Source organism: Eubalaena glacialis, chromosome 6, assembly GCF_028564815.1.
Source record: "Eubalaena glacialis isolate mEubGla1 chromosome 6, mEubGla1.1.hap2.+ XY, whole genome shotgun sequence".
NCBI classification, from domain to species: domain Eukaryota; kingdom Metazoa; phylum Chordata; class Mammalia; order Artiodactyla; family Balaenidae; genus Eubalaena; species Eubalaena glacialis.
The window spans coordinates 60,083,772-60,111,551 of record NC_083721.1 but is presented as its reverse complement, the minus strand read 5'-3'; the positions used below and the strand labels follow the sequence as shown (position 1 = coordinate 60,111,551).

At 38.3% G+C, this 27,780-nt stretch overlaps 1 protein-coding gene and 1 long non-coding RNA gene across 7 annotated transcripts in view; both read right to left on the bottom strand.

Annotated features, from left to right (window-relative positions):
* Positions 1-4,634: 4,634 nt before the first annotated feature.
* Positions 4,635-23,804, bottom strand: CD200 (CD200 molecule). Of its 2 annotated transcripts, none has more exons than XM_061193075.1 (6): positions 23,658-23,804; positions 19,854-19,935; positions 16,587-16,907; positions 13,955-14,227; positions 11,807-11,914; positions 4,635-5,452 (listed from the first exon to the last, which is right to left on the bottom strand). In XM_061193075.1, the coding sequence occupies exons 1-6, from the start codon at positions 23,667-23,669 to the stop codon at positions 5,445-5,447; spliced, it is 804 nt and encodes a 267-aa protein (XP_061049058.1). In that variant the 5' UTR covers positions 23,670-23,804; the 3' UTR covers positions 4,635-5,444. The 2 variants fall into 2 exon arrangements, with proteins under 2 accessions (XP_061049058.1, XP_061049057.1); XM_061193074.1 differs by lacking the exon at positions 4,635-5,452 and adding an exon at positions 11,233-11,435.
* A 65-nt stretch (positions 23,805-23,869) lies between these two features.
* Positions 23,870-27,780, bottom strand: part of LOC133093315 (uncharacterized) — a 37,155-nt gene continuing 33,244 nt past the window's right edge. For 4 of the 5 annotated variants that reach the window (XR_009701260.1, XR_009701256.1, XR_009701258.1 and 1 more), the window contains one exon: positions 23,870-24,390. This is a non-coding gene — a long non-coding RNA (uncharacterized LOC133093315). Of the gene's footprint in view, positions 24,391-24,738; positions 25,215-27,780 lie in introns of those variants that run through there. The other variant, XR_009701257.1, reaches the window with a different exon arrangement.

Sequence of the window (27,780 nt, the reverse complement as noted above, 5' to 3'; positions counted from 1 at the left end):
CATTTAATTAAAGACATCATCTGACTTATTTTTACATGAGATATTTACAATATTGTCTTTGATTTATAAGAAGGGAAACCAATGTGTGTACAAGTTAAGGGAATTATATACAAAGCTAAACAGCAATGACAGATCCAGAATCATGTGGTATTTGAAATGCATCATCCGAGCAGCTGGTCTTCAGTGTCTTTTGCTGTTGGACTAGAAAGTGAAAGCTACTTCCAGAAAAACACAACTCTCCTTTTGAGTTCCAACTCTTTGAGTTGAGTGCTCCACTCTCTAGGCTAATATGATTTAGGTGAAAAGTACCTAGGTATCTGTTGAATTCTCTGGAACCTTTCAAATTCTGGTAAGGTCCTTCTATCATGACATATTATCAAATCTGGTAAAGCAACATAATTCTAGGGAAAGCTTTCAGCGGTATCAATTTTTGCATCCTCTTTAAGTGTTTGGAGAGCTCTCTGCCATCTCTTATGGCAGGTGGTGGCTGTTAATACTCTGGAGCAAGGTGGCAAAACTGTATTCAGAAGCTGATGCTCAATAGAAAGGACTTTAACTTTTGTGGGATTTTTTTGGTTTTGGTTTTGTTTTTATAGGGTGCCGGCATGGTCGGGTTCTGGGAGGGCTCTCTTCCTGGTTTGCAGACAGCACCTTCTTGCTAATCAAGTTCACTTTGCCCAACACTTAGCAAGCCAAATTGCTGAGACACCAACTTTTGTGTGTTTTATTACTTTGGTCCTATCCTCAGCACAAGGAAAGGCCAAATCATCCTGGATGATGTAGTAGGGTCCTTGCTTCTGTTGAAGCAAAGACCAGTAGGTTTTCTCTCTGTTCAGCCAGAAGGCAGCTCCCACTGCCAGCACTCCTATCTCCACCTCAACCCCACATCCACTTCTGGACAAGGGTGGGGCTGACTGTGAGAAGGAACTGGGAAGGACATGAGGCCTGTGTTGTTTCAGTGGGGGTTTTGAGGTCACAGGGCAGACATGCCTCAGCACATAAACTTGCACATGTTGGGAGCTATACCCCTTCATACTTGAACCTTTACAGAAGACAAACTTGGTGCACACCCAATTTAAAATTGAGGACATGTAAATTCAGAGAGATTAAGTGACTGGTCCAAGATGAACACATTACTAAATATCAGGGATGGAACTTAAACCCCATTCTTTTGGTTCTAAATCCATTATGCTTGTCTCTATGCCTCATGACCAACAATTTCTAAAAGTCCTTTCCTACTCTCTAGTTCAATCATACTCTCGCACAGGGCAGGAGAGATGCTCCAGTACAAAGCCGTTTGAACTACTCTTCCCTCCCATAATGTATTGGCATAAAATTGATTTGTTCAAGAAATATTGCTTGACTGCTTATACTAGGTGCTAGGGAAAAGCAAGCAAGCAAGCCAACAGATGAAAAAACCTCTGCCCTTATGAAGCTTACAATCTATTGGAAAGAGACAGATAATAAAATAAACAAGTAAAGCATGTAGCATGCTAGATGGTGATGGATGCAAGGGAGAAAAATGAAGCAGGAGAGGGAGACAGAAAGGGTTCGTTGGGGAAAAGGCTTATGTGGCCACCTTTGGGAAGAACATTCCAGGCAGAGAGAAAAGTAAGTGCCAAGGTCCTGTGGTGGAAACCTGTCTGAATGTTAGTGAAACAGCAAGGAGGCTAGTGTGGCTGGCAGAGCATGAACAGGAGAAAGAGCAGCAGGAAGTGATTTCAGAGAGTATCAGGGAGCCCAATCATGTAGAGCCATATAGCCCATGTAAAGACCTTGGCTTCTCCTCTAAATAAGATGGGAAGCACTTGGAGATTTTGTGCAAAAGAATGACACGATTTGTCTTGACTTATATTTTAAAACAGATGTGAGAATAGACTAAAAAGGGGAGAAAGCAGAAGCAGGGAGATTAATTAGAAAACTATGTCAACAATCTAGGAGAAAGGTAATGATGGTTTGGGCCAGGTGGTAAGATTGGGGGTAAGAGTTGGATTCTAAATATATTGATAGAGCAAATAGGATATACTGACAAGTAGGATTTGGGATGAATGACAGTAAGAGTGGAGGGAACAGAGAGATCACTGGGCAGGAAGTCTGGGATTCTGAGTTGGAGTTTTAGTCCTATGTCATGTTTTCAGTGTTACCCTAAGAAAGTCACTGAAAAGCTTAAGGCTTCATTTTTCACACCTATAAAGATGGGCTTAAAAACCTTCCCGACCTCACAAGGCTCAAATGAATATGATGTCTATGCAAAAGTTGGCTTGCTTACAATTGAATCACAGCTCTCTGTGACCCTGTCCAAGTTTATTAGCCTAGGTGGTAGGGAGACTGAAGTCCTATCTGGAACATTTTGAGAGCAAATATAAAAAACAAAAACATTACAGTTGTGAAGAATTACTTTAGGAAGCTTTATTTTTACAAAGTTAAATCTCTTTCTTGACGAGCTAAATAAACATAGAAGAAAGTTGGTCCAAGAAAACTATTTTAACCAAAGCCTCATAATCCCTAGTCATACTATGGGATTTTGTACTCTTTGAACTTGTATTTATGAAATGTTACCTAGCTGGTGGTTAATAAATTCCAACCGCTCCCCCCAAATCTTCACCTTCAGTTTTAGTTCTATTTAAGCACAAAAAACTTCTTCTGGTTTCCCTTGTCTCTGAGCTCATTTACCATCACCCTGGAAAGTCTCTAAATTTTTACTGCCAAGAAAACTTTGTGATGTTATTCGAAGTGACTTGAATGTTTACAACTTTCCCAACCTTGCTGAAGCATACAAAGCCCAAACTGTCTCTTTCCAATTCATAGATTTGGAAGAAACTCCCCTAATTGAAAGGTTCAGGATGAGTAAGGGGCAGTTGGTGAGCCCCTCCCAGGGGTGAGAGGGCAGGCGTCGTAGGGCAAGACTGGTGCTACCCAGAGATCTGCCTTGTCAGACAGAGTCATGTGCTCTGAGTCACACCTTCCACATCCTCTCTTTGCTCTCTATGACCCTCCCAAGTCTTTCCCATCAAAACTTACCTATTCTAAGTCCAAGTCTCTCAATACCCTGCAAGGTAACTGATAAGCCATTTAATAAGGCAATTTAAGTTGAATTGCTAGTGAGGAAGAAGGAGTAGACCTAGGCCTCTCTGCACTTTAAGGGGAACTCCCAGAAAGATAATGGCCTAACTAAAATTATGGTGGAATGGTGGAATGCTTAGGCACTGTGACGATAGCTGTTTCGTAAAGGAGAGCCTTTGGGAGAGACTCATGAAATCTCATAAGATGGTCTCCTTCTTTGCCTATACGTTAAGTGAGCAGTCCTCAAAATTGTCCTTGAGACCGTTTCCGGGGTTCCACAAAGTCAAAACTACCGTCATAATCACATCAATTCCTTATTTTCACTCTCTCACAAGTGTGCTGCGGAGCTTTCCAGAATCTACCTGATGTGTGATGTTGCTATCACTCTGATGACTAATGAAATGTATGCTTGTAGATTTTTGTTTTTAAAGTTTATCAGTTTTAATCTCAAATATGGTAACTATCAACAGACATAATTCGCTTTACAAGAAAGCTCTTTGGGGTCCTCAATAATGTTTTTACGTGTGTAAAGAGGTCCTGAGACCTTTAAATGTTTGAGAACTGCTGCTTTAAGTTACCCTGTCTGATCTGGCAGCTGAGATACCAGAAAAAACAGCAAAACCAGAAGCAGGATGATAATTCCTACTAAATTCAAAACTGTGTGAGCTAATCCATTTGCAAAGGTTGGTATCTAAAAGCAAAATCAGATTGACATCTATAGACTAATATGTATAAAATAGACAACTAATAAGAGCCTGCTGTATAAAAATAAATAAATTAATTAAATTAAAAAAAATTCCTAAACAAACAAACAAAAAAGCAAAATCAAAACAGCACATATAAGGAAGTACTCCAAAATTGACCGGGTCATATCAAAAGGACACAGGCACCAACATGAAGCAGCTTTCACTGGTCAGATCAAGAACATCTGATCTGTGACGCTGTGACAAATCAGAAATGCCAACAGCATCTTTTAGGGGGTAAGAGATAGAGGGGAGGATTTCACACACAGAGGAAAAATATACAGATTATCATTAATGCCCACATTTTCCACATTCCCTACGAGAATATCATGAACCAAATATTTAGAGTTGACACTTTTAATTATTCAGTATATTAATACAAATATACGAAATAATACAGAATTAAATAACATACGAAAACCTTACTAAATATATAAATATTCAATTCAACAGTGAAAACAACTTAAGTTTTAGTTTTTAGTTCCTAGGTCACTGGATAGAGACAAGAAAGCAAAAGATACTGAAAAAGTCACCAACTTGGTCCTATGATTATTTAAAAGTTCAAAATTGTTCCACTAGTTAGAACCATATGTTTACAACAAAGGAATTTGTACACCCATACATGCTTTCTCTGCTACTGTGAGAAGTTAACTCATGAGAAAAGAAGCTGGGAGAGACAAAGCATTTGAATTAGCTGACTGCTATTCAGGAAACTTTCTAAATGCTGTATTTTCTAAATATGTCTTCATTATACCAGGCTGAATTTAGAATGACTAAAATAGGGCTGGGTCATATTATGAAACAAATGGATGAGAAATGCATGCCTGTTTAAAAATGCGAGCTGCTAAGACTAATAATATTTAGTCTGCTATAAAAACAGATAAGTAAAGTTAAGGTTGTCAATGTTACTTCACAATAAATTCAGTTCCACTTCCACTGTGGTAAATATCACAGAAGTACATGAAGAATAGCAGTGAAACTGAGGGTTCTAGAAAGACCAGTTATTAGCAAAACAGTAAGCAGGCGGTGGACTAGATACCAAGTGACGAGGAAATAGACTTACGGACCAAAGAAGAAGGGAAGAAGAGGTGGAATAGCCACAGAAAGGCAAAAGGTAGTCTCAGAAAAGTTCTTTGGTCCCTACCTTCCTGTATTCTTCTCTCTCTTTTTCATTTCTTTTCTCTTTGTTTATTCCTTTTTTTTTTCCCTGGAATTACAACCAGTTTTAGAGCAGAATGGCAAATTATTTGGTCCAAATCCTTAATTTTCTGTATGCAAACGTGGAAGCTCATTGAGATAGTGATTAACATAGAGTTGCCACCAGTCGGAGTCAAAGTCAGCCTCTGAGCGGTGGCCCCTGATTCTAAGTCCAGTACCCTTTCAAAAGCACAACACTGCATTGTTTTACAAAATCAAGTCCTACAACAGACCTGAGAGGTAAAATGACTTCCTCTTGGAACTCACAGAAGCATTGGGTAGCCTAGATGGCAGTAGAAAATCTTGAAATTCTTAGGCCTTTGACTCCAACTTCTTTTGCTCTTTTAGGTTCCTTGGAGAATGACCCTCTTTCTCCTGCTTGCCTCCTGAGTCAGATTCAAGTAGACCAGGGAATAACTTTCAGGGTTCTGTGTGACTCTTCTATGGCTCTGGGTAAAAGAAAGATCAAGATATTAACTTTGAACATTTATAATTTCTATTCTAATAGATTTTAAGAAGATAAATAACAGAAGGATCAATAAACACAGAAGTCTCTTGTGCATATTTCATCAGCCAAGAGAAGAAAGTAGACATTCGTGACCCAACATGATGTGAGGCAACTGTGACTCTCTTTAAAAGGACATGAGTAATTCTAGGAAATAATAGTTTGCTATTCCTAAGTAAGACTGTACTTGCTCAGTAATACATTTAAGACTACAAGTAAAAGAACACGTTCAAGAATTCCAAATGATCTACATATATTTTATTTATAAGACCTTGAGCTTTGTTTCCTGTGGATACTCATTTACTGGAGGTCGGGTTGGGAATGGTCACAAAGTAGACAGATAGAGGTCCTTTCAAGGTTATTAGCTTTCTAGCACTTAAACTTGGAGCGTGTGGGCCTCTCTACAAGGCATGTAAACAGTGAAGTAAAAGACCTTGGATATCATCTTGGTTCCACATCTCACCCTCCATGTAATCTTAAGTAATTCTTTACCAGAAACTGCAAAGTTCTGCACGTTTTAACTGTGCCAACATTTCCAATATCAGTGATCTGTTCAGCCGTGAAAGACAGAACAGCTCAGGCAAGAATGCCCAGGCTTACGGGTCTGTTAGCCACCTACTTTGTGATTGGATTTTGTTATGACATTTTGATATGATGTGTGGCATTTGCACCCATTCAAGGGTGAAATTTTGTAGACAAGTAGCCTTGGAATGCAAGATTCCTCCCAGCAATTCTAACCTAGTCGGTTCAATAAAGATTGCTTCACACTTTTCTCATATAAAGCACCCTTCCTTCTGCTTGGAACTAGGAGGACACTGGGATAGAGGTGAGGGTTACCACTCATCAAGCCTTCATCTGGGAAGTGTAAGTACAATTATTTAGCAAAGCAAAGATTCTCATTTTTTTGGAAACATATATCTTTTGTATTATCCTTCCAACTAATCACCAATTTCCACATCACAAATTATTTACTGAGCACCTCTGTTATTTGACGTAGTACTAAGCTTAAAATAGGAGAAAGTCCATCCACTGCACTACAAATAACTCAATTTCATTTCTTTTTATGGCTGAGTAATATTCTATTGTATATATGTGCCACATCTTCTTTATCCATTCATCTGTCGATGGACTCTTAGGTTGCTTCCATGTCCTGGCTATTGTAAAAAGAGCTGCAATGAACATTGTGGTACATGACTCTTTTTGAATTATGTTTTTTTCAGAGTATATGCTCAGTAGTGGGATTGCTGGGTCATATGGTAGTTCTATTTTTAGTTTTTTAAGGCACCTCCATACTGTTCTCCATAGTGGCTGTATCAATTTACATTCCCACCAACAGTGCAAGAGGGTTCCCTTTTCTCCACACCCTCTCCAGCATTTATTGTTTGTAGATTTTTTGATGATGGCCATTCTGACTGGTGTGAGGTGATACCTCATTGCAGTTTTGATTTGCATTTCTCTAATGATTAGTGATGTTGAGCATCCTTTCATGTGTTTGTTGGCAATCTGTATGTGAAGTAAATCAGAAAGAGAAAAACAAATACCGTATGCTAACACATATATATGGAATCTAAAAAAAAAAAAAAAGGTTCTGAAGAACCTAGGGGCAGGACAGGAATAAAGACACAGACATAGAGAATGGACTCGAGGACATGGGGAGGGGAAAGGGTAAGCTGGGACGAAGTGAGAGAGTGGCATGGACATATATACACTACCAAATGTAAAACAGATAGCTAGTGGGAAGCAGCCACATAGCACAGGGAGATCAGCTCGGTGCTTGTGACCACCTAGAGGGGTGGGATAGCGAGGGTGGGAGGGAGACGCAAGAGGGAGGAGATATGGGGATATATGTATATGTATAGCTGATTCACCTTGTTATACAGTGGAAGCTAACACACCATTGTAAAGCAATTATACTCCAATAAAGATGTTAAAAAAAAATAATAGGAGAAAGTGACATGATTCCACCCAAGATATAGTGTTTTACCAACATTGCCATTATTAGCATTGCAAAGAACCTATTTATAAGGTTAGATTATTGTGAAGCGAACTGAAAAAAGTCAAGGCAATTATATAGATAATGTGGGTTTAAAAAACCCACTTTTACCTGAAATAGTTAGATACTTGAAGAAAAGTGAGGTTTGGAATATGCATTTCATATGATTTTCTAAATCTTCTATTGGTTTCCAATTCAGCCTTGACCCAATCAAACACAAGTAGACTGCTACTCAAAATAAAGATCTCTAAAAATTTGGTGATTATCTATGATGATCTGCCCCAAAGTGAAGTTGTTGTTTCTGAGAAGCTTGTGATCATTGGTGGGTTGGCTAATGAGAAATAAAAGATTATCCTCAACCTCAAATTTTACTTCACTGTAGTATATGTGGAAGGGGCAACAACTGGCTTTAATAGAAAGAACTATCATGAAATGGCAGAAAATTTCCCTAGGAAATTTTAATTTCTTCCCATTTTCTATTCAGTAATAAAGTACTGATTCATAAAAGAAAAAAAAAAAGAACGTTCTTTGAAAACCTATTAACCTATTATTGTATTGCTGTAGTCTCATGGGAAATAATTGTGATGATTCCATTAGGAATGGTGCAAAGAGAAGTCAACTCTAGCTCATCACTAGTACAGCTTTACAGTTGAAAAAACCAACATCACACTCTCTGGCATTATACAGAATCACAGGAAAACTGCAGGGAGCCTGACTTCTCTATGAAAATAACATCTGCCATTAGAGATTACCTCTCTGTCCACAAACTATAAATTTGCTTATGTTTTTGTGAGCAAAAAATTAGTGATTTTAATCTAAAATAAACTTTTTTTGGTCATTTATCTAACAAAGAGTTGAACTTTACTTAACAGACTTTTCTTACTTACCAGATTTGTCTTACGATTGGGCAGCTCCAAGGAGATGACTCTTTGTCTACTCATATTCAATAAGCTCAAGAACTAATTCATCTCTACTCTTTCTCTCCCCACAAACTCTGAACACACACACACACACACACACACACACACACACTCTCACACTCAATTCCCCCTCTCCACTTCTATTTCTGTTCATATCACCATTTTTTCAGGTCACCAGGTCCAGAATCTTGGTGTCATTTTTGACTGATCATGTTTCCCCACCCATCCAAAAGTTTTATGTTTCAGAAGATAACAGAAAGTAAAAGAGAGAGAGAAAGCAAAAAACCACAAAGTAAGGGTAGAGAAAGATATTCTGTAATAACCTAAACGGGAAAAGGATTTGAAAAAAAAAATAGGTATATGTATATGTATAACTGAATCACTTTGCTTCACACCTGAAACTAACACAACATTGTAAATCAACTATACTCCAATATAAAATAAAAATAAAAAAAAGAAAGATGGAAAGCAAATGTGGTAGAACTATTCACTTTCATCACAAATTGACAATCAAAATTTGTTACTTGAAGAAATAAAAAATGTCTCTATCTTTGATGATTTTCTTCCCTTTCTCCCAGCTTTTTGTATTACTTAAATTTTGGTCTTAACAAACCAGTATTCCCTCAGCCTTGAGGGTTTGTCTCCAGCATAATTAACATTTGATTTTACTAGCTTTTTTTTTTTTTTAAACATCTTTATTGGAGTATAATTGCTTTACAATGGTGTGTTAGTTTCTGCTTTATAACAAAGTGAATCAGTTATACATATACATATGTTCCCATATCTCTTCCCTCTTGCATCTCCCTCCCTCCCAGCCTCCCTATCCCACCCCTCTAGGTGGTCACAAAGCACAGAGCTGATCTCCCTGTGCTATGCGGTTGCTTCCCACTAGCTATCTATTTTACGTTTGGTACTGTATATATGTCCATGCCACTCTCTCACTTTGTCACATCTTACCCTTCCCCCTCCCCGTATCCTCAAGTCCATTCTCTAGTAGGTCTGTGTCTTTATTCCCGTCTTGCCACTAGGTTCTTCATGACCCCTTTTTTTTTCCCCTTAGATTCCATATATATGTGTTAGCATACTGTATTTGTTTTTCTCTTTCTGACTTGCTTCACCCTGTATGACAGACTCTAACTCCATCCACCTCACTACAAATAACTCAATTTCATTTCTTTTTATGGCTGAGTAATATTCCATTGTATATATGTGCCACATCTTCTTTATCCATTCATCCGATGATGGACATTTAGGTTGCTTCCATGTCCTGGCTATTGTAAATAGAGCTGCAATGAACATTTTGGTACATGACTCTTTTTGAATTATGGTTTTCTCAGGGTGTATGCCCAGTAGTGGGATTGCTGCGTCATATGGTAGTTCTATTTTTAGTTTTTTAAGGAACCTCCAGACATGTCTCCAAAGAAGATATACAGATTGCCAACAAACACATGAAAGAATGCTCAACATCATTAATCATAAGAGAAATGCAAATCAAAACTACAATGAGATATCATCTCACAGCGGTCAGAATGGCCATCATCAAAAAATCTAGAAACAATAAATGCTGGAGAGGGTGTGGAGAAAAGGGAACCCTCTTGCACTGTTGGTGGGAATGTAAATTGATACAGCCACTAGCTATTTAAGCATATGGAACCAAATAATCTTAAGCTGACTCGCTTCACTTCAGCAACCGAATAAGGCATTGAACAATCATATTTCCCAGAAAATACAAGACTTAATGAACAAAGGACAATTATTTTGCAAATGCCCCTTTCTAGTGAAATTTACCTTGGGCTTGAATAGGTTGTATTATAAGATTCTGGTCCAAGGGGACTTTTTAAAATGAATTTAAACACTTCATACTTGTCTGCTTGTACTTTACAGAAGAATACAGTAATATCAGCAAGCACAGACAGAAATAAATGCAACTAACAACAGCACCTTTCAAGTCAGGAAACTATAACTGGAAGAACATTCCGGCAGAGGTCAGGAGACCAGGATTCTAATCCTAGGCCTGCTGTTAACTAACTGTGTGACCTTAGGGAAGGAAGTCAACTTCAGTTCCTAACTGGAAAAGTGAAATGTTTGGAAAAAGTGGAATCAAACGGCCTTCTGCCTTTGACATTTTGCAGAGTGCTAAGGAGTTCTATGGGTTTAGGTTTATGTGCAATAAGATTATCTGATTTGCAATCTCCTGTCCCGTACAGAACAAATCCCTTTATCTACTTTTGCAAAAGGGTCATTGACACTGGTGATTTGTTGCTTTTCTTATAAAGTCACAAGAATTAATCAGGTGTTTATATAAGGCTTATGCAAAATTAAATGTTCAAAAAACTTAGAAGGTGAAAGATACTAGTCTATGAGACATAAAATAAAAAGGAAAAAATGTAGCATTTGAGTGAGATTTTTAATAGAAATGTAAAATAACACTCAAAGCCAACATTTTTTTCTTCCCTCTCTGTCAGTCATGTGAGCTGGAGAAAACCCCCATACCACCCCTTCATCTTGGGAAATTCCCATTACATACAACATAAACTGCAGCTTTGCATTAGCTTTCATAAATTATGCACTGTCTTCAGGAACCAAAGAAATTTAATTCTTCCCCTCTGGCTGACTCCTCTTGTTTGATAGCATCTCTTGTTTTATATTGTCTCACAGTGTTTAAGACTCGACATCTATGAGGTACTGAATTTGCAATTTAAAAAAAATGGAATTGAACAAATCCCTTTGAAAATCTATCCTTCCATTCATTCACTCATTCATTCTTTTAATGAACATTTATTGAGCACCTGGTATACATAAGGCACTGTGATAGTTGTTGTAGGGGATGGAGAGAAATTAACAGTGTATAAGGGCAGAATGACATGATGCAGTTATTATAAGTATGGATCACCTGTATGTTGCCTAGAGTGTCTGAGCCATAGTGAGGGTATAACATAGAAAGCACTACTCAATTAGTGATCATATCAGACAAGTTCACAGTCTCTTAAGTCGGGTAGCTGACCTGTGGAATGCTGTAAAAAGAGAAGAGATTGTCCTGGGTAGAATGAACACAGCCTGGGTGCCAAGACTTCCCTGTTTTTGCTATTAGATGATTCCATAGTGATTGAATAAACATTTTCCACATTTCCTCTCATCAATCCTTACTCTCAATTTATAAAATAATTGGCCTTTAAACCATCTTGGCAAACGAAATGCAGAAACTAATGTCTAATTGCAAGAAAATGACACTGAAGTGTTTTAAAATACCATCAACATTTATGTATTCTGGAAACACCAAACCAAACACATGGTTGTCACCCCTTTACTTATATCTTCATTTGACCCCCAAATTGTCATTAAACAATCATTTTTTTCCTTCTTTGTACTTCCCATGGGGACTCACCTCGGTCTTGGTTCCGACGATGTTTCCAGTATAGTAGGATTGAAATTAAGACCAGAAGAATTACCAAGGAAACAATACTTAACAATAGTGGAACTGAAAACCAAAAGCCTGTGGATATTGAAAGGAGAAAAGGAAAAACAAGTCATAAGTGGAAGCTGTAGAGGCAAAAAGTGATAAAGAGACAGTTGTGATGAGTTTTTACTAGAGCTGAGCTTTCGATGAAAACTATTCTTAAATATATATATACTGAGGTCTATATTCATGACCTCACATTATTTTAATAACACTTAAATAATAATAATCGCTAACATGTTTTATGTAGTTACTAGGTAGTAGGAGCTTTGAATGTGTTACCTCATTTAATCCTCAAAATAGCCCAAGAGTTAGGTCTTATTATAATCATCTAACAGATTAAAAAAACAAACCACCGAGGCTCAGAGAAGTTAAGTTAGCCCCAAATCAGTGTAGTAAGTGGTAGAACAAAGCTTGGTCAGAGGTCTGTTTGCCTTCAAAGCACATATTCTTTGCCATACTGTCCATTAAAGTAATACGTTTATTGAGGAATTTTTGAAAAATACAGAGAAATATAAAGGAAAAGAATAATGAATCTCGTGATTCCAACCCCCAGGAATAACTCATCTCAGTGTTTTTATTGTGTTATTTCTAATCTATGCCTTTGTTATTAAATCTCTTTCCAATAGTCAATAAATGCAACTTAGCCTGAATATCATCTCCTCAGTGTCACTGTGTAATACAAAGGCAGAAGAAGCACTCCCTGATTTGGGAGTGTCCAGCATCTTCTCCATACCTTTATAATGGAATTTGTCACGTCATACTTGAACTGAGCACCTTCAGATTTGTCTAATTTCACTAGTTCTAGTGCTCGACATAATGCTTTAAGCATGAAAGATTTTTAGTAAATGTTCGCAGAATGAACAAACATTATACAAATGACGTATAAACATTATAAGTGATATAAGTGAATGTTGGCACTCTTGGAAAGACATGTTCCTTTTCAGATTTTTGTTTTTCAGGGAAATTTACCCTTCACCGTGGCTGAATCTGAGGATCTCTTCACAAATGTCCAAATCTAATACTGCAAACCTCTTGAGCAAATTTACCTAAATATTTACTTTTTGATTAGTCTGCTTTTTCAAGGACCCCAGAAATGACTACAGGATATGTTCACTAGAGGTCACCATACCAATGAGGTCTAAACTTTTCCAGCTTTTATTGTTTACAATGCGCCCAGCAAAAAGCAGCAATATCTTTTTATAGGAGGCTTCTTACTGAGTGCCTCATCCAGAGTTAGTGCTTCAAAACTACATAGAGAAAGAAAACTGTGGCTGTTATCACTGAAGTGTCCTGTCTCTAAAACCACCGCTTTCTTTATTCTCTCTCCCATAATCTTTACCTCTTGTATTGATGAGGCCCAGAGACAGCAGTTTAGATAGAAACACAGGAGAGCAAAAGAGGTCCTGAACAGGAGGCAGTTTATTTTAAAAGGGGGTGAGGAAAACATCTCAGATTGGCCCCCTTCTTAAAAGCCCCTTTCCCACAGTGTAGATTATGCAAAGGTTTCATCCTGGGTGTGACTTCTTCCAGGAAAACATCCTAATCCCTCCAGACTGAGCTGATGTTCCTTCTCCCCACTCTCAATCCTCCCACAGCTGTCTTTTTTTTTTTCTTAAAGAGAAAGGTTTATTGCAGGGCCAAAGGAGAACAGGTGGCTCACGCTCAAAAACCCGAACTTCTACTGTAGCTTTCTTATTGAAGCATTTAACATGAAGTTTTACAATTGCCCAGCTCCTTTTGCATTCCCTCCTAGACTAGAAGCTCCCTGTGTGCAGGGACTGAGTCCTCACCATTGCGTTTCTGGCATAACAAATGCTCAGTTAGTAGCACGGAAGAATAAATCAATGGATGGATCTCAGCAAAAGCGTTCAGTATGTGGGCAACATACCACATTTGCCAAGGTAAAATCGGCTTTATTGGCTTCCTCAACTCTGTTTTTCTTTCCCTACTTATCCCATTCTCTCCCTTATCAGCTCCTTTGCTAAAGGCCAAGAGGCTCTGCAGAGCATTCACCACCCTGCAGGTGTGTGTCCACAAATGTGACCACGGTAAATGTTGCCCTCTCTCTCTTACCTTTGGTCACAGTTTCCCTGTAGTCGGTCACAGTCCCCAGGTGCAGTACCTGGCAGATCACCTCCTTCCCCACCTGACTCTTGGGGTCTTTAATCTGGAGGATGCTGGTGACAGACGTTGTCCCATTGGGGTGTGAGAGAATCTCAGTACTGTTCTCAATCTCTGAGCCAGAGACCTTCCAGGAGATCATAGGGGCTGGGCGAGCATTGGCAGAGCAAGTGATATTTAGGTGGTCTTCAGATAATTTATAGTGAAGGAATACTGTGGGCTGTACTGGGACAAAAAAAAAAAACGACCTGCCATCAGTTAAGCATGGTGTGAGTCCCACACTCTCCTCAGAGAGATGAGAGGAAGATCTTTACAGAAAGACAGTGGAGGCTAGAAAGATAAGGTAGCACATCCAGTCCAAACTGGGGCCTTCTGGGTTCTTCCTGTGTCTAATTCTCTGAATTGCAGGATGGACACTGGCCTAGTACAACCCTGTGACAAGTACGATCCTCCCTGTAGTTTGCCTCTAGGAGAATTAGCTGGATGGACAGAAGGTACCTTCTCCCCCAAACAATGCAGAGCCTAATTATTCTTTTCTCTTCCATGGGCAATGCAATATCTCTGCCTTCTTCTGGGTACCCCTCTCAAATAGTTTGACAATGACCACCAATCAGCACCTCCGTACAAGTAGTCTGCACTTCTCAGAAGCATGAGGGCAGTTTCAGAACAGAGAGCCCATAGGGGGGCTGCTGCTTAGAGAAAGCCTTTTTCTGTTTGGAACTGGGCCAGGGAGCAAGATGCATGGAGCAGACTTGGCAAGTCCCTGTTTGAAATACCTATACAAAATGTCAATTAGAAATTCATAGTCAGTAGTCAGAAAATCACAGAATGACAGTTGTAAGGACCGTGGAGATCACCTTATAGAGTTAACAGAAAATAACTAGCTTATGAAAAAAGGACATTATTTTTAGGTCAGCTGTACCCTGTTCCCTTTCAAAAGTCCCTTGATTAATGAGTTCATTTTCCTTGGAATATACCGTTTATCTCTGCTGAGCAAATGCAAACTTGCCTTTCTGTGGTTGGCTTTGGAGCCCACAAGATAATTAAAGGGCAATGCTAAATGAAAGCTTGTCCGTGCTCAGAAGTTCAAGAGGTGGGTGGGTGGCAGTAGGCTGGAGAAAATGAGCCTATAGGACTGTGGCTCTGTCCAGAGTGCCCAGATTACTAACATCAATAAGCCCTGGAGGAAGAGACATAAGGTAAAGGAAGACGAGTATGGTTGACGTGGCCAGACTGGCAGCAGGGTTCTCTGATGTATCAAAGAATGACTTAGATGAAAGCTATAAGGTGTGGCTGGAAAGGATCAGTGTGGAAAAGAACTACAGAATTACTCGCTAGAAGATGCAGAGGAGTCTGCTTTTCGGGCAAAAAAATAATACAAAGATTATGAGTAAAGAAGGGGGAGTAGGAGAAAGAAAGATGAACAAAAAAGAAAAAGAAAAGGAAACAGAACAGAAATGAGAAAAATGTGACACAAGAAGGAAAAGGAAGAAAAATGGTGGAAAGAAGGAAGGAAGGAAGGAAAGAAGGAAGGAAGGAAGGAAAGGAGAGGGAGGGAGGGAAGAAAAAAGAGCAAGGGAGGAAAAAAGGAAAGGAAAGAGGAAGGAAGGATTGGAGGAGGGGAGAGAGAGAGAAAGACAGGGAGACAGAGGAATGAAAGAAATAGAAATCAAGAAGAAAGCCTGATGCAAGATCCTGCCGAGAGGACTCATTACAGGCAAAATAAGTGAAAGAAACTTGTATTCGGTGTTGTCTTACCTCCCTTGCATTCTTATTTACCGAGCCTCTTCTTATCCCTTGTCCAGTATTCTTGGTGTGCGCGAACTCTCATTTTAACATTCTTAATAACCCTGTCTAAGTTTGTCATTTCCCTTCTAAAACTACCACCAAGTGTGCCATCCTCCAAAGTTACCCCTTATTCCTAATTCTCAATTCTTGATCTCAGCTAAGCATCAGTTAAGAAGAAAGGAATCTTGTCAAACTAAGCCTCTTGGATTTTAAAAGAATGCTTATTATTCAGTTAAATTCCTAGTAGGCATCAGGAATGAAGAGCCTCTGCTGCATGTCTCCTTATCAATCCTGATACAGCTACACTGAAACAAAATGAGAGGGACCCCCATAACTGGCTCCAGCTTAGCCCAATCTGGCTTTGTCCTTAGATCCAAAAATACTAAAGCTGTTAGAGATCCTAGAGATGATCTACTTCACACTTCTGGTGCAGATAAATAAACTCTGGTACAGAGTGGACAGGACTCTTCTAGGGTCACATGACTGCTAATTGCAAAGCCAGGTCTGAACCACATCAGTGCTTATGGAGAACTTATCCTCACTATGGTCCTTAATTTACTCTTGTTGACAACAGTATTTGTCAGGGCAAAGATAACTCCAGGTAGAGATTCAACATAGTCCTATGAACTCTCCAAATAACAGTAACCACAGTTACAGTAGACATGAAAGGCCAAGTGTCTTCTCATGAGCCTTTCTGGGGTTAGGATCCTGAAAAACTAGGCACTACCACTACATTCCAAACATTCTGCAAGATAACATTTCAAGCCAGAGACAATGTATTCTCAGAGACTCTCACCAAAGAGAGTGAGGCAGGCTATTCCTGAGATCTTCCCAGAACCAAAGGTATTGAAGAGGCACTTGTAACACCCTTCATCTTCCAAGGTGGTATTCCAGAAGGTAATGGTTGAGTTCATGAGTCCCAGCTGGGTGATGTTTATCTTGTCCTTATAGGCAGGCTGGACTACAACCCCATGGTTCTGGCTAAAGGTGATCATGTTTTCTGGGCTAACAGCCTTGATTTTTTGCCATGTCACAATCAAAACTTCCTGGGGATTTTGCAGAGAGCATCTTAAAGAAGCAGGTGCGTTCAGCAACTCTCTTACATCTTGGGTGTCCACTTTCATCATGGAATCATAAAAAAACATTTATATTTTAAATTTTAATACATACACAAATATACATTTTTTGATGAAAAACAATGCACGTTCAAAGTCAAATTTAGAAAAGATACAGAAAAATGCAAAAAAAAGAAAACAACATTTACCTACCTTCCTGATGTTGCTAGAGAAATATAAGTTCAAATATTTGTTCAGTCTTTAAGAGTAGCAGAGTAGAAAAATAAGAAAGCAAACTCCCAGTGACCAGAAATTACATGAAGAATCCCTGTAGGCTGGAAATTAGGTGAAGTGAGGTTGAAGATGGAAAGTGCCAAATAGGATAGAAGCATCACCAAGTGAGTTTATGCCTGGAGCAGTAACAGCTAGGAATAAGAAAGGGCCAATGGACAATAGGCAGAGTGATTAGTTTAAGTGAAGAAGGTATAGCAGCTCTATACATTCCACACACATACCTGCAAAGGAAGGAGCAGCAGTAGTGATGTCTGCCTTCAGGAAGCAGTGGTGAATATAGGAACACAAGATAGAGAGATATACAGGACAGTGCTCCAGGAGGCTGATAGTACCGGAGAGATTTGACCACCAAATGACAATCTACACATTCCCCCATTTTTACTGTATGCAGTGCAGAATATAAGGTATGGCAATAATTTCTTCCCCCTCCAATGCTGGCTAGTCATATTGATATGATACATGACTCAATGGGAGATCTCAATAAAACAAATAGCCAAACATTTGAGAAAGTTAACACAATGATAGAGGAATAATAAACTCTACAAACCCAAGAACTCACCAAATGAATAAAGATATCATAAATAAACATTTTGATGTGAATAAATGTGATATCTTAAGTGTGAAAAGGAACCAGCACTGTAAATAGTAGAAACTAGAGATGCAGAAAATGAGAAATGTAAACTCTTAACAGACTTAGCAGAATGAATATCACTGAAGAGTAAATTATAAGTAGGAAGACCAGGTCATAGAATTTTTCCAGAATGTAGCACAAAGGGATAAAGATATAGAAAGGATTAAAGAAAAATTCAAAGACTAGAATGTTTCAGCATGAGTCCAGTAAGAATTTTAAAAGGAGAGAAAGGGGAGAATAGAAGACAAAAACACTGTAAGGAACAAAAATGTATTTTTCAAAATGATAAAAGGAGGAATCTAAAATAAGACATACTAATCATAAACCTTCATGCACCTAACAACATAACTCTGAAATATATAAAAAGCTAATAGAACTACAAAGAAAAATCCATAAATCCATAATCATAATGGGAGAGTTTTTCATTGTTCTCTTGGAATTTTCACTTCCATATATTAAAAAAATAAGTAAAGCAATAAAACCAAATATAAGGATATAGAGCATTTGAAAAACAAATTTTTATATATAAATTATTATATATGTATGTGTAGTATGTGCATATGAGCATGTATTTGTAAACTTTTACCCAAAAGAAAACATACAATCTTTTCAAACAACATGTGGAACATACCCCAAAATTGAACTTGAAATAGTATACAAAAAAATGACCTTGAACTCTGTCCATAATGCAATAAAATTAGAAATTTACATGCTTCTTTTAACTCCTTAATTACACCAGAAATCATAACAAGAATTATAAATCACTATGAATGACAATAAGAATATCATATATTAAAATCTGTAGAAATTTACAAAGCAGTTTTCAGAGGGAAATATTTAATCCTAACTTAATTTATTGGGAAACAAGAAAGATTGAAGAAAATGAATACACACAGATATCCAAAATTCCCACCCCACCCAAGAAATGATAAAAGGAGTGAATTAATAAAGTTAAAGGCACAAATTAATAAAATGGTACACAAAATTTTGACTTAAAACACCAAAATCTGTTATTTTTTTTAAGACTAATAACACAGATAAACTGTCTAGAGTAATTAGAAAAAAAGAAGGCAGCATAAACAAACAAACAATATCCACTCAACAACATCAAGAATGAAAAGATGGGCATAGCAACAAATACAAATTGGAACCCGCAAGTGTTGCATAATTCCAATTTTAGTGAGGTGTACTCTTGGTAGATGTGAAAAGTTCTGGGGGGAATACCGGTTGTTAGGACTGGGGTTTCCAAAAGGTTTGTTGAGATTTTGCAGAGCAGAGATCTGAAGAAATTGCTGCTTTTAGAATAGAGAGTAGAAAAGGGATCAAAACTAGAGTTTTAACTTCTTGGGTAACTTTTCTCTTTGACTAATAATTTAGTGGGAAGCTTACAATTCTTCGCTGCATATATGAAACTCCATTTAGGGTTGGTAAATCCTGTGTTGTACATGGTATGAAGCTTCCCTTTCCTACCCCTGTAAAGGCTGATGTAGTACAACGTCACGCAGAAGGTGATAAAAGGCCAGCAGCAAAGTGAGGTGTGGTCCCCTATGGAACCGAGGAGAAGGGACTGGCACAAGTAGGAAATTCAGCAGGTGAGTGGAGAGCATAGGTGTACGTTTTATATAATAGACTATGTGAACCTATGTAACCTCCATATTTCATTATTTTTAGTATTTTTCTGTAAGAGGGACACACCTAAATTTAAGGCTTATTACCAGACTACCTTCCCAAAAGGCCATATTCATTCACACTCCCTTAGGCATTCCCATATCTTTACAAACACAGGGAATTATTATTTTAAACATTATTCAATTTGATAGGTGAAAAATGATATCTTAATTTAGGAAGAATTTTTTCATGTCTGGTTTTATCTATGAAAAGTTTCTTAACATTAAAGTCTTTGAAAACATTGGGAAAAATGTGGAAAGCAGAAAGAACCACTCCCAGTCCTCCAAACGAATCACGCATTTAAATAATTCATGCAGACAGATGAACTAACACAGCACAAACAAGAGTGGCCAAATGTCTCCACTCCAAAAACTGTGTTTCCTGGATTCCACGCAGGGGAATTGAGTATCTTTACCTTGTGCCCTGCATAACATCATGGCAGCCAAGAACCAAATCAGTTGGAAGGTAGACAGATGACAGAAGAGCCTCCTCAACACCTGAAGATAGAAAGCAAAGTACAGAAATGGGCGTTTGGATGTGGACAAAGCTAAGGAAGCTTCAATCTAATCGCTGTTTCAGGAAATGTTGCAGCTAAAGTTTTAACCACCGGAAACCTTTGGTTTTGTGGAAGCAGAACCAGAGACTATAAATGGAAGAAATAACAGAGGGTGCTCAGGATATGGGAAGGGAAAAGCAGCAGTGTGGTTCCTTCATTATGGCCATCAATAAGCAATTTGAGGCCTTGCTTCCAAAGCCACCACTGTCAAGACTGCTGGGAAAACAAACTGCCATGAGTATACCCGGAAAACATAGAGACTGCAAATGCTGAAGAACATTCACTCCCCAAATAATTCACATCTGTTAATATTAAAAATGTAACTCAGGTTGTAACCACTTGGCAGAATATGTGACTGCTGAGGTAGATTTTCCTGCAAATTCTGCACAGTTTATGTAAATTTTACCTTTTAAAAACCAGTAATGGCTTTATTTTTTCGTCATTGCTTTATTTTCATGTGTCTGGCAGAAATCCTTGGCCTTTTTACAAATCATGGTGGTATTTAAGGGAATATTATTCTGGGTATAATTTTGTTATAAAATGAGAGAGTAGAATGGAGACAGAATAACTTTACTCTGCAGCAGCCCCATGGCTGGCTTTGGTCTACGTTAGTGTGTTCACTGTAAGGGGGTACAAGCAAGGAATGTAAATTTTCCCTATATTTTTTCCTATATTCTATATTTTTCTATAAATGAGGTGTGTAAGAAATATAGGTTTCTCTGTATTTTTCTTTAACTGAACTTTATTTTTATTTCATGCTGCCATTCCAACTAGAGGTAGAGACTTAATTTCAGTCAATATCACATACTCTCTGTCAGTTTAGCCCACCAACACTTCACAATTGTCCCAAACTCTGGCACTGCATCCACAGTCCTGGGAATGCCAAGCCGTGGGACAGGACCATTAACCCTTGGTTACAACCATCTATCCATGCTGGCACTGTGTTCCCCTCAAGTCATCCTGGTCATTGGTTTGTGCAGTTAAATCTTGTGCGTACAGGATGTTCTCTCATGTTTCCCGATTCTCCAGATTCTGTGCTCCTGGATTCTTCTGTGCTGAACAAAGGAGAATTCTACAAGGCTCTCTGACTAGACTCCCATGTGTCTGTCCATCTCTGTTTTACAGTTCCCTTGCCATGATGGGCAGGCTTTCCTCTTCCCACAGTTCCCCGCAAGAAAGCAAGGCACAGGTGTTTTCTGTTCTTTGATTTCAACACCTACCTGTAAGTTCTATTCACCACCCTCCTGGACTCCCTACTCCCGGGGGCCAGGCACAGAGCATCCTTTTCAGGACACAAACCGACACTATTCAGTCCCTCTTTGCTCTCCCAGCCTAGGGTTAAAGAAGCTGCTTCCTCCATCACTTTGTATTCTTCCCATCAACTTTTTCTGGGATGAAGGCCTGTCCTTGGTCTTACAGGATTTAGGCTTTTAAAACTCAAATGCTTAGGCTCTTGCTATTTCAATACTTTGGCTTCTGAGTGTCCATCAACAGATGAATGGATAACGAAGATGTGGCACATATATACAACGGAATATTACTCAGCCATAAAAAGAAACGAAATTGAGTTATTTGTAGTGAGGTGGATGGACCTAGAGTCTGTCATACAGAGTGAAGTAAGTCAGAAAGAGAAAAACAAATACCGTATGCTAACACATATATATGGAATCTAAAAAAAAAAAAAAAAAAGGTCATGAAGAACCTAGGGGCAAGACGGGAATAAAGACACAGACATAGAGAATGGACTTGAGGATACGGGGAGGGGGAAGGGTAAGCTGGGACAAAGTGAGAGAGTGGCATGGACATATATACACTACCAAACGTAAAATAGCTAGTGGGAAGCAGACGCATAGCACAGGGAGATCAGCTTGGTGCTTTGCGACCACCTAGAGGGGTGGGATAAGGAGGGTGGGAGGGAGGGAGATGCAAGAGGGAAGAGATATGGGGACATATGTATATGTATAACTGATTCACTTTGTTATAAAGCAGAAACTAACACACCATTGTAAAGAAATTACACTTCAATAAAGATGTTAAAAAAAAAAAATTTGGCTTCTGAAACTAAAAAGTTTTCTTTGGCATTCTAATTCCACACCATCATGCCACATGGAAATCCAGGCTCTAGCAAAGGCTGTGATGAGAAATGCAAATAGTTTGGCTTTCAGAGTAAAAATCTGTCTTTTAGGATAAGAGAGAAAGCAGACACACACCAAAACACAAGATGCACGAACTGGGGGCCAGCAATGTTTAAGAAACAGAAGCACAGTGATTGAGGCAAAGGGAATTAGAAAGAAAGCTTTGCTATTAATTGTATACACATTTCCTCTGGCTGACTTGAGTTCAGGCTAGCACCAATACTAGATGTGTAAGCTAGGACAAATCATTTTACCTCTCTGAAATGCAGAAAAAAATAATAGTACCAACCTTCTCTCTGTTAAAAAGACTAAATGAGATAGTATATGTAAAGCTCCTAGAACAGTGACTGATACAAATAAGCACTAAATCAATGTTGCTGTTATCTCTTTGGGTTACTATGAGAATTAATTAAGCATTTAAAGTATTTAATACAGTGCCTAAGGTATGGTAAAAGCCAATATGTGTTAGGTAGCTTAAAAAATTCATTAATCAGATCACACAATAATGGAAATACAGAAGTCCATTTATAACCTTTGTCAAGAGGGCCAGGGTTCACAGGCCTGGGTCTTACCTGACAGCTGCCCATCTACATTGCCCCTATACATACCTCTTCCCTGAAAATTTCTAGGTCCAAATCCTGACCCTGCCACATACAGTCACATGGACTTGGAAAACTTAACCTCTCTGCTTGTTTCTTTATTTGTAAAATTGGGTAATAACTCCTCCTTTGAAGGATAGTGGTGAAGATTAAGAGCACCTGGCACTCAGTAAACACTAGCTCTAAGGCCACCATTCTCCTTTGTTAAGGAAAAGAGTGAAATAACTGGCTGTGTGATCCTGCCAATAAACTATATACAAAAAAAAATTACTTCAGGCATTACTTGTATTTAGATTTTATTTTTTATTATTTTTATCAATTACCAATGTAAATGAAAATCCTCTCCTTCCTTCATTTTGTCATATACACAGGTCCTGAATAAACAAAATGTCTGTCTCTCGCGGATACCCTGGGTTTTAACCCTGATTTATCCAATCCTTTATGGCTTCCCAAGGCAAAGGCCCAGAGGATGCAGAAAGAGGCTGGAGCATCACAGAGGGAGCCAGCTCTCCTGGAGAGCCTGAGCCTGAAATTCTGCAACCCCACCCCAGGTTTCAGGGCCAAAACGGAGCCAATACAGCACCCTCTATCCCCGCCGCCAGCGCCCGCCTCCCAGCCCAGTTCCTGTCTGAGGATGTCAAGGATCTTCGGAGAAGCGTCTCCGGAGCCTGCGCCTGGCAGCATCCTTTTTCCAGCGCACTGGGACAGAGCACCGGAACGCCAGGAATGGCCTGTAAACCACCCTTTGGAAGGCAAAATCCGCTTCTCAGCAAGGTTAAGGGCTGAGAGGAAAGCGCTAGCAGAAATCCCACCTCCGAACCAGACTGGGGAAAGCCGCAGCCTGGCGCTCTCAGCCCGCCACCGCCCCAGGGCCACCGGAGCGATGTCGCCCACCCTGCGCCCTCTTTCCCACGCCTGGCCCGGCTCACCAGCCACTCCATCCTCGCTCCTGGCCGCGCGGGGTGCTTGGCTTCAGCTGGGAAGCCCGGAGGGATCTCACACCGGACCAGACAGAGCTCCTCCAGTTCTGTGGAGCAAGGATGCGCCCCGTCAGCGCCTGCGGAGAGCTGCCTCACTCCTCCTCCGACACAAATGCCCCTCCTCCCCACCCCCGCCCCGCCCCCCAAGCAGAGACGTGAAGGCCAGTTTTTCCAGTTTACTTGTAGGGGATAAAATAAAATAAATAGTACTCCTCTTTTCCTATCTTCAAAACGATTCGCAGTTTTCAGAGGTGGCAACTGGGGAAACAGAAAATGTTTGAAAAAATATACACCGTTTCCATTTTCATTGTGCAGACAGAGAAAGGAATCAGGGAGAGGTGGGAAGACATGAATTGTTTCACTGCGTTGGCGCTTGGAGGAATGGCAATCTACACTGTGGAGCTGGCAAGTACGAAATGATTTTTGAGAAATGTTACACAGTTTCCACAATTACCACCTCGGAAAATCCAAATATTTTGAAGCTGAATTTAACCAATAGACACTTTACAAAACAAATGTATATTTTTATCCAGAACCAAATTATATATTGAAGCCATCAATGCTGTAATGATCTCTCCATTCATGATGTGACTGGGTTTTTTTCTCTATGTGAGGAGTTTTCTTTCATTTGTATTGATGATGAGGATTCTTCTCATTTTAACAAGTTCCGGAGTTCTTGGCTCTTAAACAAACAAAGAAAGACAAACAGATCAATGAAGTGTTCAATTCCTAAAGCCTTTTCTGTTTTCCTACCACCACCCCTATGACAAGGTGCTGGGACAGAGCTTTTACCTAAGGATCCATGGGGCTGTAAATTCCAGGGCGGTAACTAAAATAATGACTGATTTTCAGAAAAACACAAACATATTGAAAGGACTAAAATATTCATGGAGTGCCAAACAGGATACATAAAAGAAAGCCAACTTATAGACATAGCGGAATTAAGATCAAATTAAGGAAATTGAAAGAAAATTCTTAAAGCTTCAAAAATGACAAGTAGAAACACCAAGAAAGAGAATCGAAGTGACTTTATTTTTTTATTTTTTTAAACAGCTGTGTTTTATTTAGTTAATTAATTATTATTATTTTTATTTTTAGCTGCATTGTGTCTTCATTGCTGCGCGCAGGCTTTCTCTAGTTGCCGTGAGCGGGGGCTACTCTTCGTTGTGGTGCGCGGGCTTCTCATTGCACTGGCTTCTCTTGCGGAGCACGGGCTCTAGGCGTGCGGGCTTCAGTAGTTGCAGCATGCAGTCTCAGTAGTTGCAGCACACGGGCTCTAGGGCGTGCGGGCTTCAGTAGTTGTGGTGCGTGGGCTCAGTAGTTGTGGCTCACGGGCTCTAGAGCACAGGCTCAGTAGTTGTGACTCACGGGCTTAGTTGCTCTGCAGCATGTGGGATCTTCCCAGACCAGGGATCGAACCCGTGTCCCCTGCATTGGCAGGCGGATTCTCAACAACTGTGCAACCAGGGAAGTCCCCAAAGTGGCTTTAAATGTCACAAGGTAGTGCTGGATGCAAGAAGGCAATGAGTTAACTTTCAAAATATTGAAGAAAAATAACTTTGAATTCTACTTTATCTTTTATAAATATTGTTACAAAGATATATTTAAAAAATACTTTCAATTTTTTGATTAAATGTGTTATTCATAGAGGAAAGTGCATACATCATAACTACCCAATATGAATCATCATAGAGTAAACATACTTGCATAGCCAGAAGCAGATAAAAAACTGACTATTCCCAGCTCACCAGAAACTGTCCTACTCTCTTTGCCTACCCTTCCTGTCACTGCCACCTTCCCACCACTCTTACTTTCAACATCATAGACTAGACTTGCCTGTTCATAAACTTTGTATAAATGGCATCATAGAGTATGTCCTCATTTGTGTCTGGGTTCTTTCACTCAACAGATTTGAAAAATTCATCCATGTTATTGCATGTAGTTGTGGTTCATTCATTCTCACTGCTGTATACTATCCCATTCTTTAAATGCCACATTTATTTATCTATTCTGCTGTTACTAGACATTTGTTTGTTTCCATTTTGGGGTTATTTTTAATAGTGGTGTTATAAACATTCTTATACATGGCTTTTCCTAAACACATGTACACCATGCTGTTAGATTATTTTTTGTTTTTGCCAGTTTTATCTTTTTCTATCACTTTACTTTAAAATTTTCTCTATTGTTTTCCCCCCCAAGTATATGGATGATATTTTGCAGATGATATTTTGACATTTTAATAAATCTACTGAAAGACTCTGTCCTAAATTTTATTAGCAAAATATTATAAAATGACAGGATAAAAAAAAGATTTTGTTAAGCATATAAATCTCAGAAAATTTATTACATCAAGACTCTCCTTGAAAATATTTTCAAAAGAAGTATTCTAGAAAAAAGAAAAATTAATCCAGGAGGATGCTACATAGAAAGATATGCAGAAAGGGTAAATAAACTCATCAAAACTTATAACTGCCTAGAAAAAGCAAGATCCCCAAAATTGTATGTTTATAATTCAATAATTCAAATGTGCATGGAAGGGGGTAAGAGGTTAGATAATAAGATTATGACAGGTAGGTGAGAATTATGCCAAGATGTGTATGTTTAAGAAATAAACATAAAAATATAAGTTCTTAGTAAGTTAAGGCAAAACACCAGAAGAATAGCATAAAATATGATTCAAACTAGCAAAAGAATATTTAACCTAGTGAAAGACAGCATAGGAGAAAAGAGAAAAATGTTACCAGTATGAAATGTGAAAGTCAAAAATAAAATGGAAAAAATGTTCTATTATATTAGCATTTATGACATATACAAATAAGCTAAAAACACAAAAGATAGAGACTTGGGATGCAGAAGAGTGAACAAAAGAGGGGGGAAAAAAATCCCTGCCATCATGGAGCATAAACATTGTTCAAAAATTCTTTGGAAAAGAAGAAATGTGCTTATATAATTTAACACTTTGCAAGAAAGGAAAAATATGTTTAAAATTCTTGGACAAATTTAAAGGAGCACTCAGAGCTAATTTATCACCTGAAATACATATATCAGCTACCAATGTTGAGCAAAAGAAGCAAACAGTGAACTCAACAAAATAAGAAGGACAGATACAATAAAACTACAGGCAAAAATCAATAAAAAGGAACAAAATTGAATAAACATAAAAGGATTTTTTTCCTAGAGATTGATTGAACAAAACTATGGCAAAATTTACTAAGAAAAATAGAAAATAAAAATAAACAATATAGAATGAAAGTTAGAAATAATACTGGTATAACAAATAGAAAAAATAACAAGACAGTATTATAAACAATCATATCAATTAAAAAATTCTGAAAGTGACAGATTGATCATAAGAATTTTTACCATTTTAATTGACATTTTAACAACATAAAATCTTCCAATTCATGAACATGGAATGTCATTCCATTTGTTTTGTCTTCTGTAATTTCTTTCATTAATATTTTATAGTTTTCACTTTACAATTCTTTTTTTAACATTTTTAAAAAATTGAACTAATTAGGACCTACTGTATAGCACAGGAAACTCTACTCAATACTCTGTAATGATTTATATGGGGAAATAATCTAAAAAAGAGTGGATATATGTATATGTATAACTGATTCACTTTGCTGTACAGCAGACACTAACACAACATTGTAAATCATCTATACGCCAATAAATTTTTTTAAAAAATTGAAGTATAGTTAATTTACAATGTTGTGTTAGTTTCAGGTGTACAGCAAAGTGATTCATTTATACATACATATATATATTCTTTTTCAGATTCTTTTTCATTATAGGTTATTACATGTTACTGAATATGGTTCCCTGTGTTGTATAGTAGATGGTGTATGAGCATTTTACTTATTTTTGTTTTGTTTATTTATATATTTAATTATTTCTTCCTGTTTTCTTGAGATATAATAGAATACAGCATGTATAAGTTTATGGTGTACAGAATAACGATTTGACTTACATACATCATGAAATAATTACTACAATAAATTTAGTGAAGATCCATCATCTCATATAGATACAATAAAATAAAAAGGAAAAATTTTTTCTCCTCATG